This window comes from Borostomias antarcticus, assembly GCF_949987555.1.
Source record: "Borostomias antarcticus genome assembly, chromosome: 23".
NCBI classification, from domain to species: domain Eukaryota; kingdom Metazoa; phylum Chordata; class Actinopteri; order Stomiiformes; family Stomiidae; genus Borostomias; species Borostomias antarcticus.
The window spans coordinates 5772176-5794716 of record NC_140256.1 but is presented as its reverse complement, the minus strand read 5'-3'; the positions used below and the strand labels follow the sequence as shown (position 1 = coordinate 5794716).

The 22541-nt window shown below is 46.7% G+C and overlaps 2 protein-coding genes across 2 annotated transcripts in view; one reads left to right on the top strand and one right to left on the bottom strand.

Annotated features, from left to right (window-relative positions):
- The window catches only part of zdhhc8b (zDHHC palmitoyltransferase 8b), a gene marked incomplete at both ends in the record, with an annotated part of 46724 nt that extends 32974 nt beyond the window's left edge, over nt 1-13750 (top strand). Inside the window, 10 exons of the mRNA XM_084457621.1 lie at nt 4427-4548; nt 6407-6564; nt 7451-7623; nt 8153-8255; nt 8928-9019; nt 9529-9664; nt 10485-10599; nt 11652-11758; nt 11967-13048; nt 13594-13750. Of these exons, the coding sequence (XP_084313747.1) occupies nt 4427-4548; nt 6407-6564; nt 7451-7623; nt 8153-8255; nt 8928-9019; nt 9529-9664; nt 10485-10599; nt 11652-11758; nt 11967-13048; nt 13594-13750 (2245 nt within the window). The remainder of the gene's footprint in view (nt 1-4426; nt 4549-6406; nt 6565-7450; nt 7624-8152; nt 8256-8927; nt 9020-9528; nt 9665-10484; nt 10600-11651; nt 11759-11966; nt 13049-13593) is intronic.
- Nucleotides 13751-17479: 3729 nt separating this feature from the next.
- On the bottom strand, nt 17480-22165 carry ranbp1 (RAN binding protein 1). Its single transcript, XM_084457300.1, has 6 exons — nt 22065-22165; nt 20173-20309; nt 19777-19934; nt 19526-19654; nt 19345-19410; nt 17480-18695 (listed from the first exon to the last, which is right to left on the bottom strand). The coding sequence occupies exons 1-6, from the start codon at nt 22077-22079 to the stop codon at nt 18544-18546; spliced, it is 657 nt and encodes a 218-aa protein (XP_084313426.1). The 5' UTR covers nt 22080-22165; the 3' UTR covers nt 17480-18543.
- Nucleotides 22166-22541: the final 376 nt, after the last annotated feature.

Genomic DNA, 22541 nt, shown 5'->3' with positions numbered 1-22541 from the left:
AGCCAAGAGTATGTGTGTGCGTGTGTGTGTGTGTGTGTGTGAAGCCTCTGAAGTGTGTGGTTTCGGGGATCTGAGGGGTTTGAGTGAACTGGCTTCTCGCTCCACGTCCCTGTGAAGACGGACTGGCAGGAAGAGTTTGGAGTCGTTCAGTTTGACGAGCCGTGAAAACAAGTCTCTTTAAAGAAGGGAAAGTTTTTTAGTAGATGGAGGTTTCGACTTTTGAGGAGATTTCTGTTTTATACCATTACTGTTGGTGTTGGTGAAATGAATGCAGACAGCTGCTACATGTCTCTTACAATTCAGGAATGCCAGTTTCTTGGTGTAGACTATGGGGACAGACTTATCTACTTGCAGACTTATATACTTAAAGACGGGTGGGTGGACGGAACTGGCTCTGCCACTTTGAGACCTACCCTAATAATGCTAGGGTGGTGAGGGCGTTGTACCCAAGGGCATGCAGGCATCGCTGGGCGCCAGCGGACATGTTTGTGGAGCACATGCCTGCCATCTGAGAGCCTCTGACTAGATCATTGACTGAGCAGTTAATCACACAGACGGACGGACATCTTACATTGACTCGAGCTCCCTTTGCCTACACAGCCATGAATCACTTGAGTGATATTTGTTAATTCTATTCTATAGATAATTTTATCGATAACATACCGTACTCTGATTGATGGAGTAGCTCCCGGGGGGGGGGGGGGGGGGGGAGGGGGCTTGGGAATGTGGAGTGTTACCTGGCGCGGTTTCTACTTCAGATGAAAGTGTTCCGGAATGATCTGTTCCTTTTGATGGTTCTGCTGCCATCATCTCCTTCTCCGGGCCGATAAGAGCAGCTTCAAAGCAAGGCTGCCTACTGCTCTGGTCTGAAGTAGCCATATGAAGGCCTACACAGACTTCTGTAGTGTAGTGTAGTGGAATGGCTCTGGGTTGTGGGTTCCTTATACTATGGTGGAGCTGTTATGGTAGCATCAGCTCGTATCTCAGGCTGCGCTGAAACACAGAGCTTCCATTGCTACTAACGAATCCTGACATCGCTCAAACACTCCCTCAAAGCGTACGTGTGCGCTGTGCTGTTGTGACGAGGCAGCTTTCCGTCATCGTTCAATAGGATCTTCTCATCTTCATACCCAAGCGTAATACCTAACATTGCAGTGAGGTGGCGTGTGAGATGATGTGTAGGAGTACGATTTTATTATGAGACTATCCATGTCCCTGTCATACGTGTGTGTGTGTGTGTGTGTGTGTGTGTGTATGTGTACGTGTGTGTGAGGATGAATGGGATGTAGATGCTGTAGATAGTGTTTGAAATCAACCCTGCCTTTTGAGATGCTGCGTGCCACTGCATCTTCCACGTAGTGCGTCCACAGATAAGAGAATGGAATTTGCCTAAAGTCCGACTTCTGCGGGAAAGGCTCAAAGAAGGACTACTTGCAAGTGACCTTCCCAGACTTTGAGTAATATCCCAGGATATTAGCCTTGTTTGGAAGGATGGAGAGATGGAGATAGAAGGCAGGGACAACCTTGTGTTTGTGATTTAACTGATAAGAAATCCCTTATTCAGATAAAGTGAATGCTGCTGGCTGGAGCTGCCCTTTGCCCGGTTTGATCGATAAGTGTGTGTGTGTGCGTGTGTGCGTGTGTGCGCGCATGTGTGTGTGTGTACGTGTGTGTGTGTGTGTGTGTTTGTGTGTGTGTGTGTGTGCGCGTGTGTGTGTGTGAGTGCGCATGCTGGATTAGCCCGGGGAGCTGTTTTATTTCTCTGTAATCTCCTCTTCCTGGCTCTTTCTCTCTCCCATGGCTCTCTACACGCAGCAGAAAATAAAATATTATTTTATTTTTATTTTCCTTCTCTCTACATGCAGTGGATGATAAAATGTTATTTTCTTGTTCTTGTATTGTTTTGTATTCTTCTGTATTCTCTTGTATTGTATTCTTGTCTGATCTTAGCCATTCATCCATTTTATTGAGCCTTCTCTCTGTTATCTGGTTATGCTATGTCTGTGGACCCATGTGCCTGTGTGTTCTGAATGCTGATTGGCCAGTCAGACCTGTATGTTGATTGGAGAGTGGCCTCGTTGCTCCGTCACATGATGGCTGTGTTCATTACCATGGGTTAATCCTCCTCTGTGCCGAACAAGAGCTAGATTTGTTACACTAAAGATGGTTTGGCTACAACTTTGTAACTTTTCTGTCCTGCTTTTAGTTCCCTGACTACATGAACTGCTACATGAGTACTTATAAATAACACTATTTATTGCTTGGTAGTAGTTTGTTGTTCTTATGCTATTAAAAATACTCTGCGGCTTTAATCATGTATTCACATCATTTCAACATTTTCCTCCCACTGTCTGCTCCTCATGGCCTCTTTCATTTCATACGTCTCTGGATGTGCTGTTGCTCACCTCTTGTTCTCATCTCTGTGGGCGAAACACGATTCTCTCTGAGGGGTGAAATTGGTATGGGAGTGAAACCTCTACTTGCTTTCCCATCATCTCCAGCAGAATTGGATTAGATATCCTTCCTAGCAGAGATGGGGCAGCTTAACGCTACTCTGCTCCTCCCTGACACACGAGCTCCACTACTAGCTTGATCCGCGTTCTTACAAGTGCCGTTATGTTGTTGTGAGAGGAGAGCCTGGCTCATTACTACGGTCACGCGAGGCTGACTGACCTTTCCGTCTGTGTCACTGCTGTGCGCAGTGTCCCTCCTCTCTTGCCGTAGTGTGGACTGTTTCCCTCAGGCTGAGACACACCCGTCCGTCACACTAACGTGTGAGAGAACCAGAGGTCAGAGTTCAGCCCCGGTGGGGGGGGGTCACATGTCTGATAGTCTGGAGCTCCGTCGTGCATAATCTAAGTCGTTAATCACCAGGGAGGATTACGGGAGGGGAACCGGACCCATGCGAGGAGTCGGTTTGCCCGGAGGACATTGATAAAAGAGACACTTCTGGTCCCCGTCCCCGGCTGTCCCTCATCTCAGCGGACGCTGCGTCCCGGTGCGGCCGTCGACCCCGTGGCTTGTTAGCATACCAGCCCGTCCTCCACAGCTTCCGCTGAATAATTGAACAGAGCAGAGTGTGTGTGTGTGTGTGTGTCTGGTGTGTGTGTGTGTGTGTGTGGGTGTGGGCGTGTGTGTGTGTGTGTGTGTGTGTGCCCGTGTGTGTGTGTGTGTGTGTGCGCGCGCATACCAGCTGAAAAGCAAAAGTGAGGGCTTGATTGAAACTTCATCTGAACTTTTCATTATATCACATACACTTACACCAGTCTGTCAACGCAATGTGACATTGTCCCTGTCCAGAGCTGACCATGGTGATCTACCTGTGCCTGCTGGCTAAGGTGGCCCTCTAGAGAAAAGGATATAGACACTCATAGCCAGTCAGGCAGAGAGAGACCTTTCCGTCCACATGCAATGTCCTGACATTTGAGTCTGCAAGATTCAAATGCAGTGGAATGATTGGAATATGGTTACAGTATCTCCTCAGGGCATTTGCCTTTGTCTTTACAGATGAATATTTTACAGTGTAAAATAAAGACTAGAGGACATGAGGTCATGCTTGACGCACCAAATGTCACATGGATCGCTGGGTCAGGCCATTGATGCAGGGAAGGACGTTCTGAAATAGACTTGTGGACACTACAGTGTGTCCCCTTCACTCAAACAGCTCACATGTGTCTTACTGTAGGTCCCAGGATATGCAGCTTTCTCCATTTGACTCAATCTGTAGAGGTATACTAGCAGATCTAATTGACTTAACGCACAGAGGCACATGAAGAGCAACCATGCAGGTCACATCTAACCTTGTTAGCTACTGTGTGACGGATGTTATGTCCTGTCAGACTGGCACACCGGAGATTGGGATCAAAGAGTTAGCTGCAGGGCACAGACTTGAACCCTTTTGTTTAAATGTGTGTCAGTTCCAACTCAGCTCCACGTCACGCATGGCTGACGACGCCGTTACAGTAACGCTCTGAAGCCGCTTTCGCAAGGCTTGACCTTTCCCATTTAGGCGGGATTAAAGATGCTGAAAATCTTGTATTCGCTGCTGACTGTGTGTGTGTGTGTGTGTGTGTGTGTGTGTGTGTGTGTGTGTGTGTGTGTGGATGGAGGGATGGGAAGGGAAGGGAAGGGGAAATACAGCAGTTGCCTATTTCCTCTGTGTACCATTTTCCTTCTATACCTCATTATACATGCTACTAGGGGTGTGTGTGTGTGTGTGCGCGCGCAGGCGTGCGTGTGTGTATCTGTGTGTGTTTGTGCCTGCTACGTGCGCATGAGTAATGAGTATCCATTGCATTAGTGCGTCTTCATTTGTGGCCCTATCTACAAACCATCAGATAGCACCTAATGAATGCGAGGCTCTAATGACTGTTGTTCTCCCACGAACCCCCCCCCCCCCCGCCCCCCCTCCCCCTCCTCCCTGCAGGTGCCCCTGGCTGACCAAGGCCCTCTCCCCCGCCGTGCCTCTCTACAATGGCCTCGTCTTCCTCTTTGTGCTGGCCAACTTCAGCATGGCTACCTTCATGGACCCCGGCGTGTTCCCCAGAGGTCGGTTTCTTCTGCTGTGTCTGTCTCGGTCTCTCTCTCTGATGGATGTCTCTCTCTCTCTCTTTCTCTCTCTCTCTCTCTCTCTGTCTCTCTCTCTCTTTCTGTCTCTCTTTCTCTCTCTCTCTCTCTCTCTCTCTCTCTCTGTCTCTCTTTTTCTCTCTCTCTCTCTCTTTCTCTCTCTCTCTTTCTCTCTCTCTCTCTCTCTCTCTCTCTCTCTCTCTCTTCTCTCTCTCTCTCTCTCTCTCTCTCTCTCTCTCTCTCTCTCTCTCACACACACACACACACAGTTCTACAGTCTGTACCCTCCTCCCACTATCTCCCCAGACAGCCTGTTAAAGTGAATAACCAAGCTCCAGGCCCAGCTTGACATACAGGCCTGACACACTCCGTCGCCACAGGACTCCTCATTGGATGTCAGTCTGCCGTTAGCAACAGTTAGGGCAAGGGAAGCAGGATATCGTCCACAGCGGGATGAATCTATCCTGGCTTCGGTCTCGCTGTGCACTGGCCCGCGCCTCAAGCTGTGTTTGGTCGTTTTGTTTAGTAATGATCATCGCTGCGGCAGTCAACACGACCCCGTTTGCACCTGAACGTTGTGTGCTTGTAAAATGATGAGCACCTGTCTTTCGGAACTGCTTTCCCCCCGTAAAGAGGTGATAATCGTTACTGCCCATATGGTCCTTGTTTCTAATCTCCCCGCAGTGACGACGCCCCTCTGGTCTCTCCTGGCCAGACGTGACAGACGAGAGAGAGAGAGAGAGAGAGAGAGGGAGAGAGAGAGGTAGAGAGAGAAAGAGGGGGAGAGAGAGAGGGGGAGAGAGAAAGAGGGGGAGAGAGAGAGAGAGAGAGAGAGAGAGAAAGAAAGAGGGGGAGTGAGAGAGAGAGAGAGAGAGAGAGAGAGATGAGGTGTGTGTAGTTGTGGGATGTGTAGTCTTATTTCTTAATCCTATGACTGCCTCCGTTAACGATCCCTAAATCCTCACCTCAGGGAGGGATGACTACATCACTCTATGAAGTGCTGGTGACATGAATGTAATCATCAATTTAGAATGTAAAGGTTTGTTTTGTTCCACCACCTGTGTATCGGTTGACGTAGTGTTTTGTCTGCTGTGGACCACTTCCAACACTATTTGGAGACCAGGAAAGGCAACATCAAAGAGAAGGAACATTTTCAATTTCCATAAGGTTTACCTTTGAGATCTATTTGAAGAGACTGAAAGCCCATAATAACAGAGAAGGCTCCTGGCATGTGGGATTGTGTGTGTGTGTGTGTGTGTGTGTGTGTGTGTGTGTGTGTGTGTGTGTGTGTGTGTGTGTGTGTGTGTGTGTGTGTGTGTGTGTGTGTGCGTGCATGCGTGTGTGCGTGTGCGTGTGGTGTGTGTGTGTGTGTGTGTGTGTGTGCGTGCGTGCGCACATGTTCAGAATAAGCATGTTCAGAAGGTGTTAGGTAGGACAATGACCGTCCTTCAGGTTGAATGAGCTGTTTGATGAACCAAAATACATAAATACATTTCATATTCCATCTCTCTAGTGCTCTTCTCTCCATAGAAGACATACAGCTGTGAGGACACACGTGTGCACAATTTTGTTTGCCAAATGAATTTTACATTTTACTTGTTCTTGTTATGGCAACCTCCTGTTGTCCTTGTCAAGTAGAATCATAAATCAGAAGTGTGTGTGTGTGTGTGTGTGTGTGTGTGTGTGTGTGTGCGTGTGTGCGTGTGTTTGCGTGTTTGTGTGTGTGCATGTGTGCGTGTGTGTGCATGTGTGCATGTGTGTGTGTGTGTGTGTGCGTGTGTGTGCGTGTGTGTGCATGTGTGTGTGCCCGTGTGTGTGTGTGTGTTTCTCTGTGGGACAGCGGATGAGGACGAGGACAAGGACGATGATTTCCGGGCACCGCTCTACAAGAACGTGGAGATCAAGGGGATCCAGGTCCGGATGAAGTGGTGCGCCACCTGTCACTTCTACAGACCCCCACGCTGCTCCCACTGTAGCGTGTGTGACAACTGTGTGGAGGTAACCCCCACACCCCACACACACACACACACACACATACACACACACGCATACACACACACACACACACACACACACACGCATACACACACGCATACACACACATGCAGAGAGAGAGACAAACACACACACAGACACACACATATTGCAGACTCTCTCTCTCTCTTTCTCTCTCTCTCTCTCTCTCTCACACACACACACACACACACACACACACACACACACACACACACACACACACACACACACACACACACACACTGTTGTGTAGAGCCTTTTTACAATGTTCAACCTCAAGGGACAGATGGCGTTTGAGTGACCATGACTGGTTTTCCGCACATTGATCCTCCAAGGTCTCTGAGCACTTTTATATCGAGGATCACAGTAACAATCTGCAAGCAATCCTCGTTCACACAGAATAAAAGCTGGTTTCTCCTTCTATCCAGCTGCAGCGCTCTCACATGAGTCCAGCATGGCCGCCTTTCCGTCTGTCTTTCATGTCCAGTAACTGCATGAAAGAGAGGTCAGATACCGCTTTGAACCAAAGGCTGGGATGAACTCAGCTTCATATCTAACCCTACATCAGTGCCGTCATCGTCTAAATCACAGACACAGATTCTCCAACACAACCTCAAAACACGCTTAAGGATTAGTTCCAATTCAGTTATACCACAGATGTGTAATTCTAGGCTGTTTACACTCAGTGGGTGAGACAATTTCACATTGTACATTTTTGGACTGGTGTTAAGAGTATAAAACTTGTTCCCCACACTATTCTTTGCTGGCCACCTCTGATGACCTCTCTCTCTCTCTCTCTCACTCTCCCTACCTCTCTCTCTCTCCCTTTCTCTCTCTCTGTCTCACTCTCTGTGTCTCGGCCTCTCAGGACTTTGACCACCACTGCCCCTGGGTCAACAACTGCATCGGCCGCAGGAACTACCGTTACTTCTTCCTGTTCCTGCTGTCGCTGAGCGTCCACATGGTGGGCGTGTTCTCCTTCGGCCTGATGTTCGTGCTTCATCACGTGGAGCGGCTAGGTGCGCTTCACTGCACCGTCACGTATCCTTCTACTACTTGCCAGACTCGTTTCATCTGAGGGGGCATCGTGTACAGCGTTTGAAAAAAGTAGTACCTTGGTGTCACTGAACACCCCTCTTATTTATTATAGCTATAGCATGCACATAACTCAGCCTTGGCCCCACCCCCCTGGGCTACTGTATTTATTTATTTATTAATTTATTTATTCATATATAACATGTACATAATGCACCCAGACTGATATCTATCTGTCTTACCCTTATATGTATAGAAATGGTACTTATTGTGTAATTTGTAACTTGTACATTTGTAATCGGTAAATTGAGTATTGAAGTATATCTGTTATTGAGCATAATGTTGGAGTTGGCAGCAACATTTCGCTGTGACTGCACACGCATGTTACATGTGACGGATAGAGAAATCTTGAATCTTGTCTCTGAAAGAGTATGGTGGACATTTCGAGAAGCGCCACACCCCTCAGGGAGTGTGTGTGAGTGCAGGGTTAGTGCCTCGGTGTCCAGCTGTGCTGTCCTTGACTCGTCACATCCAGTCTGGTGGTCATGTGTATCGCTGGGCTCTTCTTTATTCCGGTCGTGGGCCTAACGGGCTTCCATATGGTCCTGGTGGCCAGAGGTCGCACCACCAACGAGCAGGTGGGAATAGTGGCCTCCCAAGGGCAGACACACACACACACACACACACACACACACACACACACACACACACACACACACACACACACACACACACACACACACACACACACATACAGTACAAACACACTTTCTTTCTTTCTTTCTTTCTTTCTTTCTTTCTTTCTTTCTTTCTTTCTTTCTTTTTCTTTCTTTCTTTCTTTCTTTCTTTCTTTCTTTCTTTCTTTCTTTCTTTCTTTCTTTCTTTCTTTCTTTCTTTCCTTCCTTCCTTCCTTCCTTCCTTCCTTCCTTCCTTCCTTCCTTCCTTCCTTCCTTCCTTCCTTCCTTCCTTCCTTCCTTCCTTCCTTCTTTCTTTCTTTCTTTCTTTCTTTCTTTCTTTCTTTCTTTCTTTCTTTCTTTCTTTCTTTCTTTCTTTCTTTCTTTCTTTCTTTCTTTCTTTCTTTCTTTCTTTCTTTCTTTCTTTCTTTCTTTCTTTCTTTCTTTCTTTCTTTCTTTCTTTCTTTCTTTCTCTCTGTCTCTCTCTTCCACATGCAGTAGAAATGGTATGGACACAAACAAATATTCAAAAAGCTCCCGCTTAAACAAAACCCTGACACAATCTCAGCCTTGCATCATGTGTGTGTGTGCGTTTCGTCTCTCGCCCACTCTGACCGGCCCCCCTCTGTTCCGCAGGTGACGGGCAAGTTCCGCGGAGGAGTGAATCCCTTCACGCGGGGTTGCTGTGGCAACGTGGAGTATGTCTTGTGCAGTCCCCTGGGTCCCAGGTACCCTAACCCTAACTCCGACAACCCTCCGAGGGTTACCACTGTACACCCATCCGGCTTTAGTCGGAATAGACTGCGGCAATGTCCAGGACAGCGTGTATGTGTGTGTGTGTGTTGAGGGGGTGTGTCCTGTTCCGCCCGAACGCAGCCAGCTCCCCTAGGAGAAGGCAGATGGCCGGGAGAATTTAATCACTTTGTAGAACAACAGTTAAGAGGAAACCGAGCACAGCCCAGGTTTACAGGCTCTCCCACACGCTGGATGTGGGGCACACAGGATCACTACAACAGCCTCGGGGGAGAGATCATCACGCGCACGCACTCACACACACACACACACACAAACACACACACACACACACACACACACACACACACACACACTGTATACCATTAACAGTGGTACACCGGAATAAGAGGCTTTGTTATGTAAAATCTCTCTTGCAGCTCTTCCATATTCCCATACAGCGAGTCATCTGTGTTCTCTCTCTCTCTCTCTCTCTCTCCTGCAGGTATGCGGTAGACCCCCGCAAGAAGCCCCCTGTCACCGTGCAGCCCCCCTTCCTCCGGCCAGACCTCTCAGAGAGACAGCTCACCGTCAAGATCAGTGACAACGGCGTCCATGGCAGCACCATCATCCGCTCCAAAGTGAGCTTCGGGTCTCTCCGTCGTCTCCTTTCCTGTTTCCCAGTCTTTGACCATGTCACTCCCGTGCCGTCTCCTCCTGTCCCTCCCAAACTCCCCTGTCCCTAGCATGTCACTCCCCTGTCCCTACCATGTCACAACCCTGTCCCTAGCAGGTCACTCCCCTGTCCTTTTCCCAGCCGTTCTCCTCCTCCCTCCTCTCCTCCCTCCTCCTCTCCACAGTTCTACCGCCGGTGCCTTTCCTATTTTTACCTCTGCCCAGCGACAGCGCAGGGTGAGAGGTAATGTTTTCGGTGGCGTGTGTTTGTTTGTTTGTTTGTCCATACGTACGTCCATTAGCGGGATTGCGCAATAGCTACCAGACCGATTTTCATGATACTCTGTGGAGGGATGTAGCATGGGCCAACTTTGGACCCACTAAATTTTGGAGCGGATCCGAATCATGGAGTGGATCCATGAGACGCACAAACTTGGCCGGCCATTCACCTCCATTAATTTTTGGGCGAAAATGTCCTCCCATTCATTGTCAATTGTCCATATCTCGACAAGGGAAGGTTTCAGAGACACAGGGTTTGGACTGGCATAAAGCTCTCGACCTAACGCACGCAACAATACCAAACATGTCCTGCTCGCACGTACGTGCGCGCGCACAGAGCCACAAAACGCATTCATGGGCCGAGGTCTGCTCTCCGTGCACCATTTCTAGTTTCTTTCTGTTTCTCTCACCATTGGCATGTCGTCCATTTCAGTCCAGCCATCTTCTGCAGCCTCTTAAGAACACCTTCCTCACCTCTCTCCTCCTCCTCCTCCTCTCCTCCTCCAGTCTAAGATCAGTCTGGATGGGCTGGACGAGAAAGGCCTGGACTCCACGCAGCCCCCGCTGCCCCCCAAGGCTGACCGATACAACCAGCTGAAGAGCCAGCTGACCTCCAGCGAAGGCAAGAACGCCCCCCCCCCCCCCCACACACACACACACACTATACACAGTCAGCAAAATCTTTTCTCTCTCTCTGTCTTTAACTCTCTGTCTGTCCGTTCTTTCCATCTCACATGCTTATTTATAAAGCACGTTTAAAATCAACCGAAGTTACACCAAAGTGCTGTACAATATATAAAATAAACTAAAACAAAAAACAGAATAAAGTGCACATAATCACAGAACAATAAAAGGACAGGACACAAAACAGGACAAGGGATGTAGGCTATCAGGCCTCAAAAGCCAGTGAAAACAAGTGCGTTCGGGGGACTGTAACCGGCCGGCCCTGATAGACGGTTCTTCGAAACGGCACGGCAGACTCTTTATCTGGGGGCAGAGACGCAGCAAGATTTGTGGCCCGGTAGTTGGGTCCAGAACCTCAACCTTAGATTTATGGTACAGGCTGTGGGGGCTGGGCTCGGGGCGGTGGGGGTGTTTCGGAGGAGTGATTAGTTAGCGGATAATTACAGTATGATCTGAATCATTCGTGATATTACAGTCCTGAGAAAGGAGCAGGGCTTAGTGGATCGATATGGGGGGGAATATGGTGCTTATCTAAAATCTAATGAACGAGTGCTTGTCTGTACTCACTAGTGATTGAGAGGGGATCGAGCTGTGCTGTTCCTCTCACTTCACACATCCTCTTTACACAACCTCTACAGTCAATTGGTTCCTTGGTGCATTATGTCAGGGACCGTCTAGCTACTTGACAGTCTGTTTTCCCATGTAACCCTGCTGCCTGGTGGCACCTTGCGGTACTGCAACCATTATAACGCCTGAATCATAACCTTCTCTACCTCCCCCTAATCTACACACAGCTGCATGAAATGTCTTTGCAGAAAAGGTCTTAGCATCATGCGTTTGTCTAAGAAACCTTTATGTTGATTATGAAATGCCTCATTCCTTTGTAAATCTGTTTTCTCTTCAATCCTAGGATGGTGTAAATAGTAGGATAATGGCGCCATTGTTGTGGTGTGGTCTGATGACTCTCTCTCTCTCTCTCTGCTCTTCTAGAGAGTTCTCTGTCCGGTAAGACCCACCCCTCCACCCCGGCCATGTACAAGTACCGCCCCTCCTTCGGCACCATCCCCAAAGTCCACTACCACGCCGCAGGGGAGAAGGTCAGACTGCAGGGGGGGGGTCATCGACATGTTTTTGTCTATTTTGCCTGGGTGTTATTATTGAATTTTGTTCCCACTGTGAATCAATATGTCGTCAGGGGTCCTCCGTAACAAACAAGTTAGAAACGGTCGACTCACAACGCATTTCATTCAGTCCCATGTGCTGTATTCCTGAACGTGCCTCTCTGGTGTCGCCCCGGCTGCTCAGATTGTGATGCCGGACGACCTCAAGACGTCCGCCATCTTAGAGGAGGGCGGCGGCAGCAGCAGCAGGGGCCACGACTACCGCTCGGAGCCCAACCTGGACCTGCCGGACTGCCGCGGCGCGCCCCTCCACCGCGCCTTCCGGTCCTCGCCGCTGCAGCTGGACTCCTGCCCCGTCACCTCGCGCTCCCTCAGCCTGAGGCAGGAGCACCGGCGTGCCGCGGGCAGCAGAGGGCAGCTGCCCTCCCTGCGGCCCGACGCCGTCGCCTCCACCCCCTACAAGAGCGTCTTCACGCCCGGCACGCTGTCCAACCGCAACGGCAGCCTCTCCTACGACAGCCTGCTCAACCCCGGCGTCTCCCCGGCCGCCACCGCCGGCACCGCCGCTGACTGCGCCGCCCACCCGGGGATGCCCTCCATGGGCTTCCACTCGCCCTACCTGCCCACCAAAATGTGCCACATCCGGGGGCCCGAACTGCAGAGGCCAGCGCCTCCCACCTACAGCCCGGTGCTGGCGGCCAGGGGGCTGGGCAGGCAGTCCCCCCACCCTAGGGACCCCTCCCCCGTGCGCTACGACAACCTCTCCAAGACCATAATGGCCTCCATCCAGGAGCGTAAGGATATGGAGGAGAGGGAGAAGCTACAGCTGCTCCGAGGGCGTTCCCAGGCCTACACCTCAGACTCGGGTATGTTCGACAGCCCAGGAGGGTACGGCTTGCCCCCCAACGCCTGCTACCCGGACGCCCCCCACCCCCGGGGTCCGGGATCCAGAGGCCCCACGCCCCCGGCCTTTGGAGGGTCCCGGGACAACCTCATGGGGGTGGGCTTAGCGGGCTACGGGCAGCGGACCCCCGTGCTGCGTTCGGGAGGCTCCACCCTGGGCCGGGCTCCTAGGACTTCCTCCAGCTCTCTACACGCGGAGCTGGGCAACGGCAGCAGCCGGGGCCCCGAGCCCCCCTACCGCTCGCCGGCCCACCAGGCCCACCACTCGCCCGCCACGCCCCGCTCGCCCTCCTACACCCGCCAGAAACTCTCCTTCATCAGCGGCCTGGAGAGGACAGACTCGCCCCGTCTGGGGGGCCCAAGGTATGAATCCTAACCACTGTGCAGTGATTAACAGCTCATATATCCCACTTATCTTTATGATTCTACTGTACGCCGTCATGTCTGCCAGTGGATTGAAATGTTTTGCCTTCATAGGAGGGCCCCATGAAGTCCATATACATTTGTATTTTTCTAAATTGTCAGATTAATAAAATTGCTTTACCCTACTTTCATTTCCTCCTTTTTGAATGCTTCTTCACCTTTTTGTCCTTGTTTCCACCATAACACACTAATACTATTTAATTGTATGTGTCTTACACTGTTGGTTATAAATACACTCTGGCTGGGTTTGAGTCGGCATGCCTTTTATCATGTGTCTGCATTGGTCATTTCCATTCTTGCCCACAACAGACACAACACCTGAACATGCATGAAAAACACCCCACATCTGCTCCAGTGTGACAACTAAATACTCATTACAATATGACTATATGATTTGTCCAAATATGTTCCAATGTTAGCATTTGGGGTAGGAAAATATAATGACTGTCCAATAACGTATTGTCGTTTTTCTCTTCCCCATTCAGGGAGGCCATGATGCAAAGTAAAGTCAATGGTCAGATGGACTGCCACCTAGGCCCTGCCCCCTCCAGTGCCCAGGGAACCCCCCTCAGCCCTGGCCGTCACAGTAACGTCAAAAAGGTGACGGGGGTGGGCGGCACCACCTATGAGATATCTGTGTAAAAGGGGTGGGGCTACTGTGGCAGTCCCCTCCAATGTCTACAACCGTGCTACAGAGAGAGGATTCTCTTCTTCCTGGTTATTATTAGTTATTGGCCAATCAGAAGACCTCTCTGCTGTAATGGGCCTAGACAGTGGTCTGTGTGTGTGTGTGTGTGTGTGTGTGTGTCTGTAGAGGAGGGATGGGCTGTGATTGTTGTGTTTTGTGAGCAAAAGAGCAACTTCTAACCTGAGGGCTGATCTTTGTATTGAGCGTTTTGCAGTTGTTCCATTTTGTGGCTTGTCGTATTAGTCATCAGTGGGCAGTCAGACAGCTCGTCAATGTTTCACTCGCATCTTCGCAGCTATTTAGTTCATATTGCTCCAAGTGTCCCTCTCACAAAGTTTATCGACTGAGTGATAGAAAGACTCACACGAATACATGATGCATGCAACTTTGCTCAATTACACTCTTGACAACAAAGCTATGGAAAGCCTGATGTCCCAACTCCTACATTAATTGGCCACATAATATAGATCTTGTTCAGCTGGCCATGTCAGGTCTATCAACAACATTGTCAGCCATGCTTAATGAAAAGAAAAGCAGAGTCATATTGATTGCAGAGGCACACATCGTGAATGACTCCAACTCTGTTTTCATCCCGTCGGATGAGGTTTTAGGGTGTTTACGGGAGCTACTAGTTGTATATCTTTAGCTTGCATATTTCCCTATTGAAGTTGCAGTCTATAATGTAACATCATCGTTAAGGACAGTCATCTTTATGACCCACACAGGCTGGTGCTAAGCTGAGAGAGGTGTGTTGGGTTCTGGAATGTACTGAATACCTCATGTAAATGGTCCTCAACGTGGTTAGAACCTGCCAGGCCAACCAGTTAGGTGCTCAGCCAAGCATAGCTGCATCATATATTTCTTTGGTGACTTTGTATTTTGTTAAGTAGGTCCAACCATAACTTATGTTAAACCATATATTTTGTGTGCTATGATTCATATCAAGGGTAGGAATGAAAACAGTGGAAATGACATCATTGACAGTGTTACAAAATGAAGTAAAACCGGTCACCCATTGTTTATTTTGTAGTTTTTTTTATTGTTTTGTTTTTTATACCCAACCTTTCAAAAATGTTTGATACATCTTGCTTTTTATACAGATACTCAAGCGAATGGATGTTTGTATTTTGAGTGGATTTTTGTTGTTGTTGTTAATAATTTATAACTTAAATGAATTAATAAATACTAGAGTCTACACAGGGAAAGGGGGTATGATAGTTTGTTGTATTTTGCAGTGTAAAAAAGTTATCAATTAATCTATATGATGAAGCAATGTAATGTTATGTGAAGCAGATGTTGTCAAAAAGCATTGTGATTCCAAGTGCCAAAAGTGGCCACTGACTGACCCTCCCTCTCTTCAAGCTGGGGCTTTGTGCTCCTGAGAATAGATCTAGATAATATCTCTGCCCCTGAGTGACCGAGTCGTCATGACCTCGTCAACAGGCTTCCAACTGAGGACATCCATCCACTCTCAGCAGCTGTCTGGTACAGCCAACACGTTGTATTACTTGACATGAGGAAAGTCATAGGAAAAATACAGCTATGGGACTTTTTTTTTGTTAACTGAAGAAAACAAAATATAGTTTGATAGGTACATATATTATTTTTGTTCATAAAAAAAACACTGATTAAATCTAGCTTGGAAGTGTTCCTGTTTTGCGTCTTTCTTTTCCTGTATTCCATTCATTCATGAAAAGCACATCAGTGTGAATGTTTCTTTGTGGCAGAACTGACATATTTGTAAAGTTCTATGTTTTTTTGGACCCTCAAAATGACAGCTACATCCTGTATGATCTACCTTGTTGGCCTTTCAGGAGGACAAGAGATGTTTACTGCACAACAAAACCCAGATAGTGGGGCTGTATGCACTGATAAGAAGAGTCAAAGAAAGGTCACCAAAAAGTTATCCGATTATATGGGCTCAACTGTCCTTTATTCATAGATGGTGACAGGTCTGACTTCAACATATAAGCAATTTGTATGTGACCAGGACAACACATTTAATGATACAGATCCAACATATTGGACATAATAATCCCAGGCTTACAGTAAGCAATCCTAGAGCAGTCCAGTCTCGACAATGCCAATTAAGGTTAATTAATAACGTGACATGACATGCTCCCCCTTTCAAGCACACTCAAAGAATGACATTTTATTTATTCTTTCACTAATAATCTGTGTGTAACATATCACCAGGTCACCAAATCTGAATACTGTTGGCAGAATTATACCTGTTGCTATATGTCATGATTGTGATAATCAGATGTCATCTTGGTTATAAAAAGAATATAAGATGGAGAATATATATACAGTATATTGTTGTATGATGGACTATTTTTGTGGAAAGGAACATATTTCACTTGATGACTGACTTGGAATAAAATAAAAGGTTTCCAAATATACTGATGAACAGCTTGATTATTTTGAACATACAAATAGTGGGTAGACTGTAGCATTGAACTTGCCCCTCTACTTTTGCTTTGCTACAGCGCCACCTGGTGGAACTAAATCAAATTCTATCCTCGTGTACAATAAAAAGCATTACGTAGCCGTCATGAAGTTGAAGAAACGTGTTATCCCAAATAGTGATTTTTAACTAGATAACACATATACCACTTATACAGTATAGTGTAGCGTATTTAGGCCTTTAGGATCCTATACTACACACTAGATAATCCATTTTTGTCTTTGTTACGTATTGTGTCTGTCCTGTGCTTTGTTACTGTTCATGTTTGTCTCCCCCAGGTGTCTGTCCATGCTGTGTGCACCCTCCCTTGTCATTCGTCCTGTCAATCATTGTCTCCTGCCATCCTCCTGGCTGCCACTGCTACCACCTGGCTGCCATCAGCAATCAACTCCCCAATCATCTCCTGCCCAATCAGCAGGCGGCCTTCCCCCTATATATGTGTGTCTGTGTTCCCTGTTTGTTAGAGGGGGTATGTTGTATGTGATGTTGATTGGCCTTAGTTTTCTTATAGCCTACTGTTGGTGTACTTCTGTTTGACAACCTACCTACCTTAGTTCTAGTTGTGTTTGGGTTTACTGTGCATTTGTTATCTCCCCTTGTGTTCTTCCGCTCCTGGGAGAAGGGCTTTAGGTAAGATACCCTGGGGTATACATTTTCACCACGTAGGTAACCCTCTGTTAAACACACTAGGTAAGAGTGAGCGGCTGCCACGTCTTTTTGTAGCAGGTAGGTAAGGTTCCGGTTTAGGTTTAGATAGCTAGTTAGGGCCTCTAGTTCTGTTTTCAGTTAGATATTGTTAGGGTCTATAGGGTAGGGAAGGTAGGGCTGTGCTTCTTAGTGGCACCGTTCACAGTCCTTCTCCCTAGGTCCCTTATCTCCTGCCCTCTGTTAATTCATTTATTTCCCCCTTTGTGGTTTTGTCGTCTTGTGGTGTTTCTGTTCATTGTCATTTGTTGTGGGCGGTAATAAATCCTTTTTGAGTGACGAACGTTATATTTGGTTTTCCCTGCCTGGTCCATACAGCACTCCATCACCTAGTACTGTCTTGTTACATCGGCCCGGTGGGTCTAGACACAGGCTGTTGCGTTCCCCTCTCCCCTAGTTATTACACCTTTACACCTTTATTACATCTGAGTAGGGGACGTAACAGTCTTCCACTTACCTACCCAGATATTCTCTATACAGATTGCAAAGAACACCAACAATGGTCTTTAAGAGATTTTATTGGAAGGTGGAGGAAACATCTCAAACCATTTGAGTGCAAATGAAAAGCAACATTTCACCCATGTACATTTATTTACAGATGCACTGGCACTTTGAGGCAGGGTCAACTCAATTAGTGGGACAGATTAGGATAGCGAGCATAGACCTGATGCGGCATCGTCACACTCTTCCACTATACATAATCTACATGCTTTAAACTCATTCCAGGGAATGTTCATGACCTAAAAACAAGCCAGAGCCATTGGTAAGGGGCTCACGTCAGGATGTAACCTACATCAAAATTGGATTAACCGTTGCCTTGAATTTAGTTGCTGTGATCAATCTTAAACATCTACAATGAAATGAAAATCTGTAACACTTGAGAATATTGCCTTGGTGTGCATCAAAGCGCTTGCAACTGGGACCTCAGTACAAACTGCAGTGTGCACCTGATGTTACCACACTATAGTTGCACCTCAATTGTTTAAAGTGGCTTCCTCCCCTCGTCTCCTCTCGGAAACGACGTGTCAATGAGCTGGCCAAACATCCCCACCATAGCGACAGCACTAGGTCCACTTCTCCATGATGGAGATTACCATGGTCATGGTCATTTTTTGAGACGTGACCGCGCCCGATGCATCTCCCTCCATGCTCATTTTCCAGACTTGTGGCGTTAACAAGCAGTCTCTCTCAGATCTCCGGCCCTATAAGCTACATCTGCTTGAGGAAAAACTAAATGAAAACTTGCCCAATGTGGGAATTATCAATATCACAAGCCTCATTTCACAGTAAGTGGAGTTGACAGTGAACTACAGATAACCAGAACAGAAAACAATTTGTTTCAATGATGGATTAAGTGAGGGTGGGTTGTGTGTGGGAAGGGGCACATTTAATGAATTGATTCTGAGTGGCACCAAGGTCTTGTGATCTCTTGAGGAAAACAAATATTAAAAATAAAAAATAAAAAAACAACCTAAATAAATCAATATGCAAGTGTCCAAATTCAATTTCTTTAGAGTCTATTGTAGAAAAAGAGGAAAATGACAAGTTGGAGATCAGTAAAGCAAGTTCTTGGTTTCATTTCTTCTCCTCCGCCTTCTCCTTTTTCTCCTCCTCCTTCGCCTTCTCCTTTTTCTCCTCCTCCTTTTCCTCTGATGTCTTGGTCTTGTCGTCCTTTACAGTGAGTTCTTCCAGCTTCTCTGCCACTTTGTTTGCACTGTCAGTTTCACCTGCGAAAACAGGGAAATGTGAAATAAAGCTGAATAGAACATTAGACACACCCACATACTATCAGGCTGAGTAGGATTTCAGATGACTGTGACTTAAAACAGAGTGAGGAATGACCAGCGTCAATGGGATTTATGCATCCTAATTCTGGACTGGACTTCATCCGAGTCTGGGAAACCGGCGCCTAGTGCATTTCACTAGTCCTATCCTATCACTGACTCAGCTATAGGTCATCTGTGAAGGAGCAAGTGCATGTGATATCTTAGGTATGGTCATGTGTTTTTCAAGCTCATCAACTGAGGCTAGAGCTGAGACAATAGTCGTCATGCGACATCGACACTACAGAGAGAAGTTGTGCCTGTGGCAGGACATAACAACACTAGCCTAATGTTAGGGGGGCCAGCGAGTGTTACATTCTACATGTTAATGTAGCAGAACAGAAAAAGTTCAAGGCTGGAATGATCAGCCAAGAACAGAGTGAGTCTGCATATTCTCCACGTATAACCAAACAAGAACAGAGTGAGTCTGCATATTCTCCACGTATAACCAAACAAGAACAGAGTGAGTCTGCATATTCTCCACGTATAACCAAACAAGAACAGAGTGAGTCTGCATATTCTCCACGTATAACCAAACAAGTTCTCCACCTACCTGTTCCCTCTGACTTTCGGACCACCTCCTTGCACTCATCAAATTTCACTTTAAATTTCTGAGCATCTGAAAACAGAAGGAGATGTTAGCTTGAGTGATGCGTTATAACTGTTAATACACTTTGTAACACAATTATCTCTGCCTGAGCAAATTCATTGACTAAAAGAGCGTCAGCACTTACTTTCTGCATTGAGGAAACGTATTGCCAGGAGCTCAGGCTTGGGTTGTTCATCAGCAAAGTCAGCTAGTGTGTTCCATACCCAGGCCCTGTCGCTGCCTGCATTGGGCTTCAGCTCCATCACAGGAAAAACTGAGACAAACACATTGGCAGACATGAATCAATATATAACCCATTAAGAAGCTTTGCGGTGTTTGTTGTAGTTGTTGTATCTGTCGATAACGGGGGCCATTGTTCCAGAAAGTACAACTCACTGTGGTGATTGGCACAGATCTTCAGGGTCCGGTCTCTCCTCATCAATAGGCGGATGGTGCCCTTCTCTTTGTGTCGCAAGAGCTTGACGTCTCCTGTGCCGCGCTCCTTCCACTCTGGGGGGTCATTCTCAGAGGCGAAGCGGTACAGCTTTGCCCGCCTGCGGAACCATACAGGTTTGACTGTGAAGGGCTATATTGGACTGACACCAAGGTGCTTTGTTTGTTCATTCACCTCTTATGCGCACTGTCTCTCTGTCATGCACACACAAAAGATATTCAGGTGGATCATGTTTTTGTTCGGAAATACATTGAGGTCCAAAGCACAAGGTTAAGGATTCAAAACTACTTTCACTCATTTCATTCTTTTTAAACTTCAAAACCATTTTGTCAACTTACATTTTAAAAAGCTCTTCCTCATCCTCCTCTAGCGTTTTAACGTCCTGCTCTGGAAGAGACACGATGGGCTCAAATTGAGGGTCATGGTTGGAGTCATCTACATTATCTGTTGGAGCTTCGTGGTCGTCTTTCGCCTCCTACAAAAGAACGGATCATTAGAAAAAAAGCAAGTGTTCTTCAGTCTTGATGTTTTGCACTTTTGGTAAATTAGCTTGTAGTGGCCTCTGGGTTAACAATCCAGCTTCGGGCTAGTGTCAAATGTATAGGCTCCCATTACTAACTGCATAGCAGCGTGAATGGAGGGATTGAGGAGATCAAGCTTTGGAGGTTATCTTTTGTGTGCAATTCACAGTGGCTAACCGAGCTTGGTGCTGGCTAACGCTGAGCTAAGCATATTTTGTGATAGTCGGGTTTGCCAAATGCATTGCCATTCCATATCACACACTTTTACTAGCACAACTAGTAGTTACTGTAAAAACCTGCAACATGACAACGGAATAACTGGCGGTGAGAGAAACAAAGGGGAAAATGTGCAATTAACGTTAAAGAGGATGTGTTCACGTTCAGTCTCACCAATTACTGTAGCTCCTAGTTAGATATCATGTTTATATACTTTAGCTATGACACCAATTTTAGACAAAGCGGTAGCCAGCTAGCTACCTGGCTAACAATGTGCCATAGGCAATTGCCGTATGAGCAAGCTAGCTAGCCAACTTGCCATCTTAAAACTTGTAATAGAGCGGCGCATGGAGCTCCATGCGTTCCAGGAAACCCGAAGCTAGCTAGCTAACTGGATTAGCTAACCTGCTAGCCAGCCAGCCACACTGGCCAGTCATCTCAAGCTAACTGGATGAGCTAACCTGCTAGCCAGCCAGCCACACTGGCCAGTCATCTCAAGTAGTGCGCTAGTAGGCTTGCTAATATACTACACAATGCTACATGAGTGATGTACTCTTTGTACAGCGTGTGAAAACCACAAGTGGAATAACGTTAGCTAAATCACTTAAATGACCACAAATGTAAAGTGACCCGTTTATTTGCCAAGCAGAGTTTGGCCTGTCTATGAGGTAGCTATCAGTTGTCTAGCATGCTACTTAGCTAATGCCAGACAACTTGCTAGCTAGGCCATTCAGGGGGCTCCAAACATCTAGCCATGAAGCTAACCTGCTAGCAAGCTAACTGGATAATTGACTTAGCTAGCGACGAAGTTAGACCTAGACATTTTAGTACATATTCAGTTGTTCGTCCTCGATAAAAAGCATGACACTAGCCATCTAGCTAACTTATGAGATGCGGTAGCTAGAAAAAACATCCCTAGCCAGTCGTTTAGCTAGCTAGCTATGTACATAGCACCTTCAGCACTGCAGCTAGACACTGTTGTCAGGGAAGACAACATGTTTAAAGACGAATAGCTAAATGACAAACTGCTAACGTTAACGTTATTGTAGCTTGTGAAGTAAAGACATTGTGAACGTCCACACATTAGTTAGCTAGCTATTCACCAGCTGATGGACAACTTGAATTGAAGAGCAAGCTACCACTAGTTTGCTAACTAATGTTAGCTGGCCATTTAGCTCCAACCCAGATCTAGCTAGCGAGAAAGGCGGCAAAAGTACATATTTTCTCACTTTCTATACACATTCAACACATTCAAGGGACTGATTTGATTTCCCTTTCCCTGCACGTTGTTGCTTTAGAGCAAAATGTGTATTGAATACCACTAAATTATGTTATTAAACTGGCATTGTTCAATCCAGCATCCTAGCCGGCGTCTTCCTCTTTGCTGTAGCTTGATAAACTTTGAGAATACCAATTATAATTACGTTTTTTAAATCAAATGTTCATTTCATCAGATGTAAGATACGTAAGAACGTTCAAAATCGTAAGCTCACCTTCGGATCTGCCATATTAGTGTAGATGTTTGTAGATTATGGAATTTATTTCGTAGATTCAAAACCAAACTGGTTGTTCCCTTCGAGTTTCTCTCGTCTCTTCCTGCTGCTGTCTCTTTCGCGCTCTCTTCCTATCCGACACAAGCCCTTCAGTATCCTGCGAGATTAACTCTGCTGCAAACGAGTCTTTAAGGAATTGAGAGGATGTCAGTAATTCTCTACTCAAGCAATTATGGGATTTGAAATATATATTTTGTTCGATCTATGCATAAATACAATTTAATATCTTGATTTAAATGTCACTATTTATCTCTGAATAGTACTTCATTTTTTTCTATAGTGACATTTCATGTATTTTGATGCCATTTTACCAACCATGTTTAAACAACAATGATGAAATCTAGAACCAAAGTAATAATGTACCAAATATTCACACCTCAAACGCTGGGTTTATGGTAAGCGTCACGTCCGGTGTGT